At 33.4% G+C, this 18,973-nt stretch overlaps 1 protein-coding gene across 1 annotated transcript; it reads right to left on the bottom strand.

Moving 5' to 3' along the window:
* Positions 1–1,285: 1,285 nt before the first annotated feature.
* Positions 1,286–2,329, bottom strand: LOC133294568 (ethylene-responsive transcription factor ERF086). The gene is made up of 2 exons (XM_061493260.1): positions 1,673–2,329; positions 1,286–1,639 (listed from the first exon to the last, which is right to left on the bottom strand). Exons 1-2 carry the CDS (start codon positions 2,312–2,314, stop codon positions 1,286–1,288), a joined length of 996 nt encoding a protein of 331 aa, XP_061349244.1. The 5' UTR covers positions 2,315–2,329.
* Positions 2,330–18,973: the final 16,644 nt, after the last annotated feature.

Genomic DNA, 18,973 nt, shown 5'->3' with positions numbered 1-18,973 from the left:
CCCCATTCGGATAGTTGCGAACCGATTGAAATATTAAAAAAAAAAAAAAATGGTCAAATCTGAAACCGGTCTTCAGAATTTGATCCTGTCTTCATTTCAAGCAAATCCCAGTTTTCAGTGGTCCAATCTGAAATTTCTAGTTTCTACTTCTTGTTTTGCACTTGGATCTATATATCGACTTAGTTAACAATAGATGTTGTTGGTACAAGCGACAGTGAGCCTCTGAACTCGGAAAAATCTCTTGTCCAACTATTTCTTGTTGCTTCTTTCCAAGCTTTTGTGAGATGAATCGGACTTTGGCTATTCTTAATTCATTTAACAAGGTATCTATGATACTTTGTATCTCCATAATTGGGTCATTGGATTTTTCATCAACGTTGCAGGACAAGATAAGAAAAAGAGCCAAATCAGTTTTGAAACAGGAACATCGCCAAATAGATCATATATGAAATAACTGCTTAAAATAGCTTGAGAGCGTCCTCTGCAATTCAACATAGGACCGTTATAATAATGTACAATCCAATCTTGGATCCTAAACGAGGACAAATAATTCATAATACATATACTAAAAACAAGGAGTATTGTATTGATGGTGGGACCTGCTTAGGCTATACTAAATTACTATTCAAACTTCAAAGTCGTTACTTAGTATAATTATGTACTAATGAAATCCTCACCACCATCGATTCTCTATCAAAAAATAAAAAATAAAAAAATAAAGAATTGGACATCCAGCTTTTACGTGGATCACAAAAAAGTGTGCAAAAGAAAAGGGAAAGGGAAAAGAAAGGAAAAACAATAATCTTATCAATCAATAGTCAGCAAAAGGGAATGTACTGCCTGCAAGCAATAGATCATTAGAATCGCGGGTTATCGGCATATGTCAATATATCTTTCTGTGAACCTATTCTGTTTGATGGATGCTTCTTGTGCCATCTATCACTACCTTTATTGTAGCCAAAAGTTTAGGCAACTAGCCGAAAAGAAGGACAAAATCATGCTATCAATATGCATCAAACCATATATAAATATTAATTATAACAAAAGCATCACAGGAATGACTTTCCATTGATTTGAAAGTGAGAGCTTTTTTCAACATCTTCAAACCTAAAGAGCTCAAACCCCATGCGTGCGATTTAGTAATTACATTAGAAGATGAAAAAGGCTTGCTTGCTAGACCCAAGTTACAAGAAAAACAAAAAAACAAAAAAAAACATACATGTGCATGCAATGCAAGTACACATACTACTAAGGCTCTCCTTGATAAATGCACCTCTTTCAGAGCTCAGAAGAGTGGGTATCCCAAGTCTACGTCCCCAAAGGGTGGAAGTGATGGACAAAAGGTACTTGATGAAGCAGCTTGATTCATTAGCCCATAGCTTGGACTGTCAGTGATAGGATACAGTGTATCCATGCACCCATCTTCAACCCTCAATGGGTTATTAAATATAGCTGAAAGTTCACTAGAATCCCAATCCCATGAATGCTGATCATCCCATAATCCTTGACTCAGTTCACTTGGATAAGAAAAATCTGAAAAGTTAGAAGCCCTTGGTGGCATCTTCATGGCTTCTTGTGAGAATGAAGCCATGTCAAGATTTGATTGACTCTCCATGAAGCTTGTGTTAACGGAGCTAACCTTTTGATGATGTTGATCACTTGATGCACTGACATTGCTCTTTCTGGAGTTTGAACTGTTGGTACTGGAAGCAGGCCTGAAACAATTATCAGGAACTATGCATTCCAGATAGCCCGAGTTAGAATCATTGGGAAAGAAGAAACTATCATCCTGAACTGATCCATGAGCAGCAGTTTCAACACACATGTCATTGTTCAATGGAGAGAGAGGTTTTTCACCGTGGGAAGTATTAAGCTGAGGCTGGCTATTTTGATTGGTTGGTTGTTTGCTCTGAGTGTTAGTGATGAACTGTGAAGGTGGCAAGAGAGCTTGAACATCCATAGGAGAAAGAAGATTGTGAAAATTGATATTGTCAGAGTAAACAAAGTTGGTTCTTGCTTGGTTGCCTTTCATGGAAAGAGCAGCTCTGTCATAAGCAAGAGCAGCTTCTTGAGCAGTGTCAAATGTGCCAAGCCAATGCCTTTCTTTAGTTGTAGGGTCTCTAATTTCAGCAGCATATCTACCCCAAGGACGCCTTCTCACCCCAAGAAACCTACCCGGTTCTGCTTGCTTCCTTCTCCCCCTTCTTTCACCAGAAGGAGTTGATGTATTGCGTTGAAGAAGAGATAGACACATTTGGGTTTGATTGGGTTCATATCCTTTGAAGGATGTATCTGAGGTTCTAGAGGTGGACATGGCTAAGAAAAAGGCAAAGAAAATGTGGATTGAATGAGGTGAGAAAAATGTAAAGGTAAGATATGGGAAGTTAAATAGTGCCCCACTTAAGAGAGTACAGAACAGAATGGGAGTGCAGAAGGAAAGAGCAGTGAAAGGTTATGGTGAATGGGAGAAGTCGTGGGGAGTCTTTTAAAGATGTGACTTGATCATGGAGAGAAGAAAAAAAAGGACATTTTGCAGATGTCATTCTTTGGAAGACCATCCTCTCCTTTCCTCCTACTTTTAAAATCTTTCTTTTTCTTATTTCTATTAAATCTCTAGTTCTCTATCCTATTTACTTAAGACTTGCAACTAAACAGTGATAATAAAGATTCCCTTCACTTGTCAAGTGCTTTAAATGGGGCTCTACGCACTGCACTTTTGAGTTCTTATTTCTTTGCAACAGTCACTTTCTTCCTAGTTCCAATGACAGTCTAAAATGTGTTTTCTGTAACTTAGTAATAAGCACAAACATAGATTTATTAATAAGTTGGAAAATAGATCTATTACAATAGTATTGTAATGTAATGTAACCCAGCGAATAATTTAAAACTTAATAAGTGAGGTAATTATTACATCAGGTCCATGCAAGGTTGTGTTGGGATTTGATAAGGATTGACAAAATTATTAAATCTCTATGCATATCAGTTCACGTGTCAAGACCAAGCCAATCAATTAACTACCTGGAATTGACCTGGTATAAGCTCTCTTGTGCTCTTTTCAATACAAGGAAAAAATAATTTAAGATATGAACCAAATAAAGAAAAGCTTGACCCTATAAATTACTATAGTTATTTTTTTTATTCATGCATAGAGATATCTAACATAAAATTTCTACCTTGATTTTTGCTCTAGGCCTGATAGATATTGACCTAATTAAGGTTTGTTTTTTGAGATAATACATATAGTGACATTTTTGGTGAACTTTCCTGGATGACTAAATGATTGGTAGAAATAAAATCTTATTATGCTGGAATCAACCCCAGACAAAACCACAAAAGGAAAACAACTGCGTGGTTTTGTCTTCATACTCCTAGAGAGTCTCAAACATTTGAATTTGGAGGTACTAATCTTAACATGACATTCACTAGCTGAATGTATTATGCACATGTGAGTCCGCGTTTTATGCAAAATAATCAACCAAATACATCGAAAGCTCTTGTTTGCTTCATGATTTTCAATGGGAGCAGTTAAAATTATCTCTAACTACACACAAGATTATCTAAGAATTTTACATATTGTATGAGGCTTCCCTGTCTTGTGTCATGGAAACAACCCCACACTGGAGTACTAAAATAAAAAGTTCCCTTTTGAAGGGTCCACTTTACAAATTTTTTATTTTGTTTGTCCTACATATGCTTCTTATATTAATTGTAGATAGTATATGAGTTTATTTGTGGAAAATGATCATAGCAGTTGACCATGGTCTTAGCTCTTCAGAATGATAGAGTGCCCTGTTATGATTATCTGATTCAGGTAAGAGTGTCAAGCAACAACTCAATCTAAAATTAAATCTCTTAGATGAAAGTTTAGATAATATTTTTTTTTTCCAATGCGAAAACACATTTATAATTTCCAGCAGACTTTATTTTAATTTGAAACAAAGTATTATGCTTGAGTTAGGACCTTTCAAGGACAAATAAATTTTATATTCGAGAATATCTGCTAACAGATTTCCTATTCTTATACAGAGTTCTATTGGTGGTTTATGTTTAGACTAAGACAACCTCGTAAATGTTCACTGCAGAGTTTTTAAGGCTAGCGGAGAAAATCGTTAATGACATAAAATAGTATCAGATCCTCGTCGCCCCCACTTTCTGAGCCAGTTGCATTATCCACTCTTCAAGCCTAATGAGCTCTTGTGTGAAGGAGCGTGTTGAGATATATAGTCTCACGTTGGTTGAATGAGCAACTAATGTATGTGGAGTTTATAAGACATTGGTCACTCCCACCTTTGAGCTAGTTTTTGGAGTGATGTATTCTAAGGTTCTTTACATAAATGTTCACCGCAAAGTTTTTAAGGCTAGCGGAGAAAATGGTTAATGACATAAAATAGGTGACAAAAACATTGAGTACATGCTTTCCTGTAAAATGTATTTTAGGGTAATCACCTTTACTGTCTCTGATCTCCAAAAGGCATTATAAAAAGGCTGTAGTCAAAAGGGCATTGAAAAGTTTAAAGGACACTTGCAAGTTGAGTTGGATTAAATCGCCCCACAAAGCTATAGCACAGTGGGGCACATTTTTATCAATTCAAAGTTCCTATAAGGAAAGTATAATTTTACTCCCTTTGATTAGCCTTCAATCACATGCCTATATAGCATTGGAAATAGCACAATGCTAATCATATATCAAATGGGTCAAGCCGTCTTGTTGTTCTTATCATATTTCCTAGCTCCACAATGTTTTGCAATTAGTAAAGCATGTTGGCTCATGTAAACTTGTTTGAGACCCACTAAACTTTGTAACCAATGGAAGTGAAAAATATTCAAACAAGTGAGATATCACACGGATTCAATTACATTTGTTTAAGATTAATTAGTCATTTGTGTTTCTTAACAATTGATTGAGTTTTGAATCTAGGACCCTTGACTCCTCCACTAAAGATTTCAAGAGGCAGAAAGATAGTATGTTAGCTCCGTTTGGGCCCCAGAGTGAAAGGGCAAAATATTAGTATTGAACATGGTATCATAGTGCTCTCGTGTACCAAGAAAACTTAGAATATGAAAAAAAAAAAAAAACAGGAATATAAATTAAAGATACTATAGGATATAAAATAAAATAAAAGCAATACATTTCAAAAGAGGAACATGAAATACTAGAGGGGATGAAGTGCAATAGGATGTATACCATTCTTCGTATGGAAGGTTTTGGAACTTACCATTTAGAAAGAATGAAGGTTAGTCAAGGCACATCTCAAAAGATGTGACTCTCTCGAGTTGGGTTGGCAGAAGGGTACATTTTGACAAGGTACTTTAGACATCCCTAAAATAGCTTGTTTCTTCCATAATGACCGACCAAGACCACAAGGAAAGATCTCTCTCCCTATTTCTCTCTCTCTCTCAAAGTATTGTTTGTGTGTTTTATATATTTTCTCTAAGATGGTTTTTAGCATGTAACTTTTATGGTCAGAAGGGAATTGTGCACATTCTCCAAAACTGGCACACACTTTTTTGCTATTGTTAAAGGTCGTCCGGGATTTAGGGAAAAAGATAAGCATGTTTTTTAGGATTTTGATTTTGACGGAAGAGAAACTAATGGGTGTTTAAGTGACAAATGTTCTTAGTAAGCACTTTTCATTCAAACTTGTCCCATGTTAGCTAGCTTTTCCTGCTTCAGCTTCTTTCTGCTCAATCACAACGCTTTGTGTCCTCCCACTGAGCTATTGTTTTTGGATTTTATACTCTCTTCTTTTGCAAGTGTGTTGTGCTGTGTCTCATGACCAGCACAATGGTACCTCGCCATGTCATCATATTATGAATTATTAGTGCTTTAGTCAAAGTAGCATGAAAATGTGTTGAGAGTCATGTGATTAGTGGTAAAAATAGACACTTTTTTTTTGTAATGAAAAATATAAACCAATACACGTATAGATATATTTTAATTTTATTGACACTATTATCAAAACATTTAGGTTTAAAGTATATTTTAATCTATATAGTTTTTGACAAGTTGGGTTTTCATTAAAGTTTTTTTTAAAATATTTTTTTCTTATTTGGATTGTCTTCGTAGTTAAGATATCAAATTTAATATTTTTCATTCATTTTAAGTGTTCATGTAGTTTTTATTCATTAACAAAATTGTTATTATTTTTTATGAAAAATTGGCTCATGTAATTTAATTTGTTTAGATATTAGTTTATAATGAAACAAATCCTTAACACACAAAAAAGAAGAAGCATAAGGACCTATAAAAAATTATAAAAATTAAAACTCAAATGAATAAAAATTACAAAATTGAAAATATAATATTTTTCCTGCAAGATAAAGATAATTTTATCTCGTGCACTTACATGAAATCATTATACTCACTTTTTCTTTCTTTTTCCTTTTTTTTATACCTCATCCCCTTTTATGTGAATACATGAATAAAGTTATTTTTATAACATTAATCCCAATATTTATATTAAAGAAATGTGTGCTTTGACCGATACTTTTTAAACAAGACTTTTCATGATCAGCTTTTTTATGCAAAACATTACTCTTCCCGTTTCTTTCCTCGTATGCTTTAAAAAAATGACAATTTTTTTTTAATATCCGGGTCTCTTGAGGCATATTAGCATGTTATTCAAAATCAACATGGCAACATTAATCAAATCAATCAACACATTAGATTTAAAAGGAGTTAACAAATTTCAAGGGCATACACATAGAGTTGCCTTGGCATACTGGGCTATTTGATGTATTTGTCCTTTAATTAATTAAAAATTATCATTTTGTTCTTGTTTATAACCTATTTAAAATATTTGACATTTTCCTTAAATATAATATCAATCTGCTCATATTTAACCATTGATCAAAAACATATATTCAAGTACAGGACAATATATTCAAGTATAATGTCCTGGTTGAAGGAGTTCATCATGTCTTGAATTATTTACCTAAACATTTACCCTCCTACCCGAGTATGACGATGAATACTCGAGTATCCACCATAGATACTCAAGTATATGTCGGCCAGAAATCCTTAAATGAGTGGGTTTCGGCCTCATTTGTCATTCATCCTTTTTCTACCCTAAAAGTTGGCTCAGGCTGAGAGGATGACAACCCGTCATAGCGGCATTTTGTCCTCCTCTCTGTCAATGCGATTTTCTTCGGGACACGTCCATCGGTCATTTTTTATAATTTCAACCTGAAAAAACATAGAATAAAATTATGTTTTAGAGGCCCATGTGAAACAAAACCAATTGAAGTCTCGTAAATTGGAAAACTTGAAGATAATGACTAATTTCTTACACTTTTGTTATATTAGATAATTTAGAAGTTGATTATAAATAATTTTTGGAATAAACCAAAATTCTATAAAGGAAAACAAAAAGGAAAAAACTATAAATGAAAGGATCAATTTTCATAATAATTTTACTATATATCAAAATTCTATTTTCGAAAATGAGCAAAAACAAAGGCCAAACTGAAAGTAAAAATCCATAAATGATAAGGACATATCAAAACAAGACAAGAACTCATAGAAATCGTAGTTGCAATCCGAGAAATATCTGGTCCCAAATCGTGCACCAAAATCGCGCGGGTAACACCTTCAAAACACCCAAAATCACGGATGAAACGACCCAAAAGGAGAAGATTTTTGTTCATGACTCTCAAATGAGTGAAATAACCAGTGCAATTTGAAGGAACACCGGATGAAATTGAAGTGAAGAGGGCCTAGGGTTTCTGGTTTTGCAAGAGGTACCTGGGTATTGGTTAAGTGGGGGAAAAGAGAGAGGAGAGGGTTTTTAAAAAACAGCTCGCGACGAATACTTGAGTATCCATGGTGATACTCGGGTACATAATTCATACCAAGTTCCCATAATATGAACACTACCCGGGTATTCATTCCCGGGTACTTATATTTTACGCAATCTACCCGGGTAGATTTTCATATACTCGGGTAAATAATTGGGTCAACGGTCAAACAAGGGCAGATGAGAGATATGTTTTGAAGTAGGGGCGAAGTGATAAATTTTAGTTAATTAAAGGACAAATGGCTCAAATAGCCCAAAATAGTGGCACTCGAATTTTATAAACTTACAATAAGGGTGTGCATGACAACCTTCTCGAAATGAATTTTTTTAATTTAGTAAAATCAGTTTATTTTTTTATTCTCGAGATGAACCGGTTTAATTTTTGTGCCGGGGACAAAAAAAGATTTTTTTTTTTTTGCTTATTTATTCCCGGGCACAAAATGAGAAACACATGTTTATCTCAATCACACCACTACCACCATCATCCTGACACGACCACCGCCACCATCGTCATTGTCGTTGTCACCACCACCACGACCTCCACCCATCGCCACCATCACTACTACCAGCCACCACCACCATCATCGTAGTCATTGCCGTCATCGCCACCACAATGTTGCAACCACCACCATCACCATCGTCATCACCACACCACCACCACCGCCATCGTCGCAACCACTATCGTAACCACCACCACCACTACCATCATAAGGTCATCGCCACCACTACAATCACTGTCACCAACCATCACCATGATCGTCACAGCCACTGCCGTCACCACCACCACAATGTCATCACCACCACCACCACCATGCCACCATCACCATTGTCGCCACCAGTCACCACCATCATTACTATCACCACCACCGCTTCCGCCGTCGCCACGCCACCATAACCACCACCACCACCACTGTCGCTGCTGCCACCACCACACCATACGGAAAGGAAAGTGATAATCTGAAAAAAAATTATGCTTAATAGAAATTATTTTTTATCATATTATTTATTGTGTTATCAAACACAATTCTTATTCTCGGAATAAAAATATAACATGTTATCAAATATATATTTTTTCTCAAAAATTATTCCAAAACACAAAAATAAAAAATAATTATTTCTTTTTAAAAACAATGCCAAAAAATAAAATAGTTGTCATGTAAATCCTATATGTGTCAATTCTAATTTTAATTAGTCAATTGTACAAAATGCACTCTGTACTTATACACAATAATTTTGAATAAATATTAAACGGTAAATTCATAGAGACAAGACAATCATTAAATTTCGTGTACACTATTGATTTGACTTTGAACAAATATAACATAGAGACAATTTTAACACACAAAAAACCGTGATATGCATAAGGAAGTTCCTCACTACCACTCGTGTGAATTAATGACATTAAAGAACAAAAGAGAGCAAGAGAAAAAATGATATTGGCCTATGTACCAAAAAAAATAAAAATGATATTGGCCTATTATGATGCAAAACTGCCTCATGAGTGTGGGAAGAAGGGATGATATGTATGATTTGGTATTAACTATAGTTTTTTATGTGCGTTTGGAATAGCTCAAAGGATATAAAGCATGCATGTATTATTAGAGAGAGGGGAAATATTTAAAGATTTTGCTCCTCTTCTCCCTCTTTTCCTTTAATAATAATTTTTTTTTTAACATCAGCAACACATTTATTCCAAATTAATTGAGATTGGTGGTAGATGAACTCAAATGAAAAGTACAAAGAGATAAAAAAAATAAAAAAATGTATAAATATAAAAGTAAAAATAAAGGGGTATAAAAAAAGGTATTATTTTTTTTTTGGGTAAATAAAAAAAGGTATTATTTAAATGAATGCAATATTAGTTTACTGAAAGAAAGCAATATTTTTTACTTTTACTGCAGAAATTTGTTATCTGTCATACATAAAAATGTGCAAGTTTCATTTTAAAAAAGAAAAAAGAGAAAAAAAAATAATAACGGGATCTTCTTATTTCTATGTGAGTATGGCATCAAAATATTTTTATAGTAAAAATATAAATATTTTTTTCTATTTAAAAAAAAAAACATTGTAAATTAAATTATATGAGCCATTTTTTTATAAAAAAAAATTAATAACAATTTTTCTAATGAACAACTAGGAATAAATTTGCCAAACTTACGTGATTATATATGATGATGGCAATACATTATGGTGATTGCGTACAGCGCAGACCCATAATCTTGTGCCAATAAAACTAGTTTATTTTCTATTAATCAAAACAATAGAAACATCAAACGTGCTCTGACGGCTGCGAATTTGAAGATTATATGGGATCTAGATAACATTCTTAACGTACGCCAAATAACAAGACTATTATGTTTCTTGACCGTAATCAGTATAGATGAGGGGATAATATAGTTTTTGACATTTTATCTGAAGATTCAGGTAATAAAAAACAGACATTTGAATTAGGGAAAAATTTATTTATATATTTGAGTTATATAAAAAAATTATAACACCAAAATATTATCCACTAACTTAGGAAAAAAATGTGAAAAAAGTTTCAATGATTTGTCTAGTAAATTTTCAGTATTATTGTAATAAATATTTTTTAAAATTTTAAAATGGTTTTTTATAATTAAAAAATATATAAATATGTCATTGAAAAAGTACAATAAATACAATGAAGTAAGTATAACAGTCTTTAGGATTAGAAGAGTACTAAAATTTTATCCCTGTGTTATTGATTAATATTTAATGATAATAATATAGGAAAAAATATTTATCATTTTAAATGATATAACTTTATATTATTTTTAAGTGAAACTATAATATTTTAATATATTTGTTAATTTTGTGGCAAAGAGAATATAAAAGGTTAAAAAAAATATTATCAAAAAATTATCATTTCATTTAAAATAAAATAAACTTATCCTTCCAAATAATATAATAATAGAAGCTGTACCAGTTATGTGTATATGTACGACTGCGTTTTGAATATTTATACGTTATTTTCGGCGCGCAATCTGAGAGTGGAGATACGAGGTCAGTCCGTGCGGCCAGGATTTGGTGGTAATGCCATCCATATTTAGAAACAGTGAAACCGAATCTTGACTATGGAGGACAGATTGACTGCTGAGATTTCACAACAAAAAATAAAGAAACTAAAGAACGGTGAGTTCTAGTATATTCAGATAGCAAGTTAATAGGAAATTTGACCGTTTATAAGCATGGCAAAAGAATTCTCATGTTATAGAATATTCTCTTACTAGTGATACATTAAAATATATGTAATAAATTTTATTTTTATTTTTTAAATAGGAAGTGAGACCCATCACATCTTATGTTTATAATAGAAGAAAGAATTCTCTCACAACATGAGAAAAGAAGGACCCTTATAACTATTGATGAGAAGATTTTATTGTTCAAAGCTGATTTGAAATATTTTTCATAATAGAGTAGTCAAATTCATCAATCATATTGACAGGTATAGTCTCGTCAACCTAATTGATAAGACTCCCCTCCACATCATCAAGCGCAACTGGTCTCCGTTCACATGGTGTGATTGCGTTGAGTTTCATCAAGTTTGTTGACAAGACCAGTCCAGTCAGATCTTTTGACATGTTTAGTTCTGTCAACTGGTGTGATATGTCTTAGCTCCATAACCGAAACCCACCCCTCCCTTTTTATGCGCACCAATTTTATCACTTCTCTTTTTAAAATTGGTCTAAGTGGAATGCTCCAACAGAGGAGATGATGCAACCTGGGAGAAAAAAGGAGAAATGAATTTAAAGAGAAGGAGGGCAGAGGAGATGAGGCAGCTTGGGAGAAAAAAGGAGAAAGAGATTTAGAGAGAAAGAGGAGAAAAACAAAAGTGAGAGATTCGAAGAAGTTTAGAAAGAGAAGTGATAAAATTGGTGCGCACAGGGAGGAGGAGGAGGTTTCAGATATGGAGCTGATACATGTCACAAAAGTTAATGGGACTAAACATGTCAAAAAATCTAACTAGATTGGTATTGTCAACAACGAGACTCAACGCAATCACTTGCACTTGATGATGTGGATCCTGTCAACATAAGAGTCATGTCAACTATGTTGACAGGACTATACTTGTCATTATAGTTGACGAGTTTGACTGCTTTACCATAAAAAAATATTCCAAATCAGCTTTGAATAGGAAAATCTTTTCACCAGTATTTGTAGTATGGTCAATTTGCCCAAGTTAATAAAATCGAGATTTTACATAATACATATGAAATAGGTTTTTTATTTAATTTTAAAAATTACAATAAAAAGTATTATTTTGTGGTTTCATTTTTTTAGAAAACACGGAAAAGTTATTTTCATTGAATCTAAAATGACATTGTTTTGGGACGAAAAAAAATATTTTTGTAATTATAATTTATTTCAAAATTATAATAGTCTTTATCATTATAATTTTTTAGTTTTTCAACCGAAAATGATGACATTTTGGAAGTAAATATAGACAATTTATCTACATTTAAAATTTATTTTATCAGATAAAATGCTAATATTTCTAGGGAAATTTCGGTGATAGAAGCTAATAGTCATAGACAAGTCAACTTAAATGCGAGGTAAAATCATATTGGTTGTCTTCAAATTGAAAAGTACATCGATATGTATTTAATAACACCATTATTATTGAATCAATTATAAAATTATCTTGAATTAAAATTTAAAAGTCATTATACTTATCAGTTACCAGAACTGGTGATGCAGCCCATCGTCCCACTTGGTGACTCGTATAAGCGCACTATTAACAAGATTATTAATGATATATCCAAATCGTTCACACAAACAGCTAAAGAAACACTTCCCTACAAGCCACTCATGCAGTCTAGCTCTACTTATTCTTTCTACGAGATATCTTGTTCTTGGAGCAGCTGAGGAAGGATATTGACATTGCGAAGAAGTCGCTCTATGCTCTGGGGAAGGCGAATATGATGACAAGATGGCCGGACAGGGGTGTTCAAAATGTTCAAAATAATCAAACTGATCCATAACTTAATTGCTCTATATTTTAAAAATCAGTTATTTATAAAAATCAGTTTCATATGAAACTGTATTTTATTTTATAAACTGGTTATTTACCAAACCATAAAAATAATTGGTTATCCATGATTATCCATAACCAAACTGCTCTACAATTAAAGAACAAATATGTATTATCTTTTATCATGCATATTATATTAGTCAATTGACTCAAACTTTCAAACAATAAACTAGCAAAAAAAGTTAAGCAGCTTAAGTAGAAAACATTTATTAAAAAAATATTACACATAAATCGAAAGGTTGCATCCTAAGAAAGCACTTCTTATGTAACGTAATGAATTTTTTTCCCAAAAAAAAAAAATCACATACAGGCCTCCGGGAAAACTCATAACTTGACAAGGCGAAGCCTTTGAAATGACAAAAATGAAGTTAAAAAATCATAACAAAAAGGACAACGAAATTAATCAATTGATTTAACGTCTCTGATAGCGCCGTTAAAAGGACAATTCACAATGTCTATAAAAAAAAGGACAATTCACAATGGATTTACTTATTTGTTCTTTAATTATAGAATAGTTTGGTTATAAATAATCTATTATTTTTATGGTTTGGTAAATAACAAGTTTATAAAAAGAAATACAACAATTTTTTTTTATAATTTTAAAATAATCCAACTGTTCTTGTACCAATCACTCTCAAAACAACGTGAAACAATTTCTATAAGAATCTTTTTGTCCGGAGAGTTCCAAAACAATGAAGATTCTTGCAAGAAATAGTTGGTCAACTACCTATAATCGGGAGAAAAAAACGACTACTTATAAATATAGCACAATCCATCAAAAACCAATTTTGAATTTGTTAAAAAATCGGTTTTGAACTTCATAACCGGGTTTATGGTTCGTAACCGATTTTGAATCAAAATCGGATTAAATCCAGTTTTAAATCTAAACCGTTTATAAACCATAAACCGGTTTTGAAACTGGTTTCAAACCGGTTTAGAAAATTAAAAACTGATTTTAAAAGAAGAAAACCGGTTCGGTTTAAAACCAAATCGTTTAAAACTGATTCAGTAAGGTTTTTGTTAAAATCAGTTATGAACCGCTCTATGCACACTCCTAGTTACGTAGCAAATTTTCCTTTAGGTCATCCTAATCATATGGGATTTCAATTGTTTAGTCCACCACCTTCTCACATTAGACTCTTATTAGTTAGCTGGCCTTACTACTACTAATAGAACTCATCGGCGTGGGCGTTAGAACATTGAGAGGATCTTATGGGAACAATATCCAAGGAACAATGATCATTCTGCCACTGTTCTGACACTTTTTTACCTAAATGCCACGCCAACAGTAAAATATGCCAAACTGCAACGAGGGAAAGTTCGCTCAAGGCTGTAGCGAACTCTGTCTGATGATGTGTCACGTTTCTAGTGGACACGTAGTTCGCTACAGCCACCAGCGACCTCTGTTGCAATTAATGCCTCACCAGTCAGGCCACGTGGCTTGCATGCAAGAGAGGTCATTGGCCACATCAGCGAACTCTGTGCAACAACTAGCATGCCACGTGACTGACATGCACCAAGTTCGCTGGGGGGAGCAGCGAACTTGGTGTAACGGCTACATTTCACAGCCCTATATAAACCCACCCCCTTCCCCCTTCCCCCATTTCTCCCCTCCCCAGCCGAGGCTCCCCCTCCTCCCTCTCTCTCTCTCTTATTTTTCTTCTCTCAATCTCCTCTGTTTCTTAATTTTCTTTCTCTCTCATTTCCATTATTTGTCTTCGTTTGAGATTAGTCATTTATGATTTCATAAATTTATGTTTCAAATTTTTATTGTTATTTAATTGTTGTTAATTATATTATATGTAGGATGAAACATTAGGTTAGATGACATATTATTTGCTTTATTATTTTAATTAGTTTAATATTAGTAGTTTAGTAATTACATGTTAATGCTAGTAGTTAAATATTTTATAATTTAATTAATCTATTTAATAAATTGTTTTATATACATTATTTATTTACAGGATTTAGGTTAAGATAATTTTTAGGGTTAATGTTGATGACACATTAGGTTAGATGACATAGTATTTGCTTTATTATTTTAATTAGTCTAATATTCGTAGTTTAGTAATTGCATGTTAATGTTAGTAGTTAAATATTTTAAAGTTTAATTAATCTATTTAATAAATTGTTTTATATGCAATACATGTACAGATATCGTGAGTAGGGCACCCTAAGTCAACATGGTACGCTTTGGGTGGTTGTCACCCTAAGTCAACATTATTGACGGCTCAATATACCGATATGTCGATAAAAAACAAGACATATTCCATCTTTCTGAGTCACATGGATCCGTAACATGGCCAAAAACCAAGACCAATTTTCAATATTCTCACAAACTAACAACAGCAAAAGCAACAGGCAGGACATAATTGTTATCGTCAACAGCTGTAGCAATCAATAGCGTTCCGTGGTATTTTCCATACAAATGTGTCCCATCGATCTGGAGCATAGGCTTGCAATAATTAAACACTGTTTGAATGTCCAAAAAACCCTTTTGAACACCTTGTGCGATCCATCGAGGCGACCATCAATCCTATGTTCATTCACGTCAAGTTTATAAGCAGACCCTGGAGAAAACAATAACATATAACCCAACCATCTCGGCAGAAACGCGTACGACTCATCCCAATCCCCAAAGACCCTCACAATTGCCTTCTGCTTTGCTTTCCAGACCTTTCTGTATGATATATGAAATCCTAGACTTGATGCAATCCTCTCCTGGATTAAGCCAATTTTGACGCTAGGCTCTTCACGTATCATTTATGCGGATTGACAAACAATAGCGTATTAGCGTTATGAATACGATATTTATTTAAGCATAGAGCGGATGGTTGACTTATCGATGATCAATGAACAAATGAAACTATAGTTAAGTTGTTTGTGATCCTGTGAAAGTGTTTGACTAACACATGTATGGATGTTGTTCCATATGCCTATTATCCATTCATGACCGCCTTTTTTGACATATGCCTGCATCCTCCATGGAAAACCATCATTGTGATTTTGACAAATCATGATCAGCCTTTTCGTATCACTTTTTAGCACGACAGTTGTGCGATTATTTGCCATACAATATTGTTTGATGGCCATTTGTACATCCTGCTTGCTTTCAAACTGCTGGTCCTTATAGAGCTCTTGACCCATTTGCCAATTTGGTACTTGTGCCTCTTGCATGTCATCACACTCTTGATCGGGGTGTGCCCAGTTAATGTTCGTGTAATGTGGTATTTGCGACCAAAATGGAGCATTATCTTCTCCTGTTTAACACAAGTTTCGCATGTCATTAGTAATACCATTTTAAAAACTAAAATAAAACTCAAACGGTAAACTACCTAACCTGCAGCAGGTGGTGGGTCATGCGCACCAACAATGCCCGGTGATGGAATCGGTTCAACCAATGCAGTGGACGGCTCCAATTCGAAATCACCATCAACTTCTGTATCCGACGAGTCACTGTCAGGGACCAGACCTTCATCAACCTCCTCCTCGGAACTAACAGTACGCCACGGCAGATCATACATGTCATTGGCAGGAATCACATCTAAAGGTTGTGTTATTGGGGGTGATGGTGGTGGGGTGACACATGCATATCATCGGGATTTACTAGCGGCTCCCTGTTAATGTCTAGGTGTTTAGTTCCGAATATAACTCGATGTATGAGGACTCTTCATGCTGTCGAAATACATCAACTACTAGTGACACATCTTCATCTTCAACCACTTCCACAGCAACCCATTGCACTAGGTTACCAGAAGCACATCTAGCAATCAATCGAGACATGGATTGACTTCGTTGTAATCTCAACTTCTTGTATATGATTTTCTTCAGCTCAATATATTTGCAATGCGGACTCATTCGGAACATCTTCGTAACTCCTTCAAACACTTGACCGTTCGGTCTAAAATATCTCCTCCCATTGTAATATAGAACACAGATTACGTCATTGTTACTCTCACTCATTTTATGTACTGAAATAGCAAAAAATAACAAACAAGAATGGACCTTTAAAGAAAAAAGCACGAGAATGACAAAATGGGTCGGGAAGGGAAGTTAAATTAGGCCAGCGAACTGTAACTGTCGGCAAGTAGTTCGCTTCCCCATGCAGCGAACTTATGGGGTGTTGCCACGTGGCACAGAGTTCGCTGCTGGGTCCAGCGTATTGTGTCAGTGGCAGGCCACTTGGCACCTAGTTCGCTGGCCCAGTCAGCGAACTGTGTGCCAATTGACACATGGCAAGGAGTTCGCCTTCACCCCCAGCGAACTAAGTTCCTGTCAGACACGTGACCCACCTAGTTCGCTGTGGATGGAAGCGAACTTTGCATGGGTGTCAGCATTTATTACACCCAAGTTTGCCTGTGTCAGAAGCGAACTCCTGCACCATCAGGAAACTGACACATTAGAACACGTAGTTCACTACTACTCCCAGCGAACTTGCCTGCGTGGCAGTTTGGGGAAAAAGTTCGTAAGCGTGGCATTTAGGTAAAAAAGTGTTGGAACAGTGGCACAATGGTCACTGTTCTGGATCTTATGCGATAAACGATAAGTAGCCAAGTGCGAAGCAAAATGACTTTTTTTTTTCCTTCGGGGCTTAGCTCCTTTCATTTAAAAAGAAATTCCTTATCATTTAATGAACGGCTAAATAATAATATCAAATGGAAAAAATTAATTAAAAATGTACTTTTCATTTCGGGCTTATATATATCTTGACATGCATTTAACAACACTATTCATTATAAGATTATCTTAATAAAAGTACTTAATGATTAATGAACTGTTAACTATTAACATCACTCAGTTTTTTATTTTATTTAACTTTTTAAACTTTTAAACAAAGGAAATGTTATATCTACAAATTTCTACAAATTATATTATGTCTGACCGGTAAGATACTATTGAGTGAAGTCTTATCGGTCAGATATAGTGTAATTTATAAGTTTGTAAAAAAAAAGTTTGTCAATATAATTTTTCTTTTTAAACAATCTTTAAGTTTGAAAAGCCTCAACTGCACATAAATTTGACTGGAACCTCCCGATTTTTAAGGAGTGTGTCCAATTTGAAAATGGATATTCTCATGTTAAAAAAATTATGATATGATTATGTGAGAAGATCACAATGTAAATCAATGATTATAATTTTGTAATTACCTAATTTTTTTTCTCTTTTACTTTATCACCATTAATCTATATTTATATAATTATGATTCCCTACATTTTTTTTAACATGATGATAGGATCCAGATCTATCCAATTTATAGTAGATGATGTTGTTGAGTTTATTAGAATTACAGTTTCTTCTATTTAGTTTGTTTCTTATATATATATATATATATATATATATAATATTTAGTATTTGTCATTTTAAGTGAGAGAAAGAGATACGCAATAAAAATTATTGGAGAGAAAGACGGTGATTTTTTTAATTTAAATTTTAAATAAAAACACTAATTTAAACTAAAATAACCATCCTTTAAAAGATAAATATTTTTCCCATATAACTCTTCAAGTTACCAAAGTAGCACAATACTTACTTAAAAGTTACTTTTGTTAATACTATTAAAGAATTAATTATACTTAACTCCTACATTGCACTGATAACGTTTTGTTATCTACGATGATGACATTTATTTAACCTTTTAAGAAGAGTTATTGGATTGGTCTTTAGAAAATGGTATTGTGCTAATTTAATAACTTGAATATTTTTTTTTTGGTAAACAATAATTTGAATATTTAATTTGATACAAAAGTTAATTAAAAGATTATTTTGAAAATTAAGAAAAAGTTAAAGGACTAAAGTAAGCTTTTTTTTTTCGAAATGTTATAAACTATATTTAAGATTGAGTCAGAAAATTATATTGGACAAGATAAAGACTAAAATTATATAAATTTAGTATATCCTAAAAATTTTACTTACGATATCAAAATAAATATAATGACTTTATATATATATATATATATATATGTATTTTTTATTTATAAAAAAAAGAGAATTTTTTTTTCCTACACATATAACCAATTATATATATATATATATATATATATATGAGTTTTGATTTTCTCATGCAGTAGGAGAAAATTTTCTCATGTTGTAGACACATCTTATGTGGTGTCTACATCTATTAAAA

The sequence above is a fragment of the Gastrolobium bilobum genome, unplaced genomic scaffold (genome assembly GCF_033153095.1).
Source record: "Gastrolobium bilobum isolate Gb01-03AN ecotype WA unplaced genomic scaffold, APGP_CSIRO_Gbil_v1 utg5188, whole genome shotgun sequence".
NCBI classification, from domain to species: domain Eukaryota; kingdom Viridiplantae; phylum Streptophyta; class Magnoliopsida; order Fabales; family Fabaceae; genus Gastrolobium; species Gastrolobium bilobum.
This window is presented reverse-complemented; position numbering and strand designations above follow the sequence as displayed.

Coding starts and splice junctions, on each gene's coding strand:
- LOC133294568 (XM_061493260.1), bottom strand. CDS start 2,314: ATGTCCACCTCTAGAACCTCAGATACATCCTTCAAAGGATATGAACCC. Junction 1,640..1,672: donor CAAACTCCAGAAAGAGCAAT/GTCAGTGCATCA, acceptor CATCATCAAAAG/GTTAGCTCCGTTAACACAAG.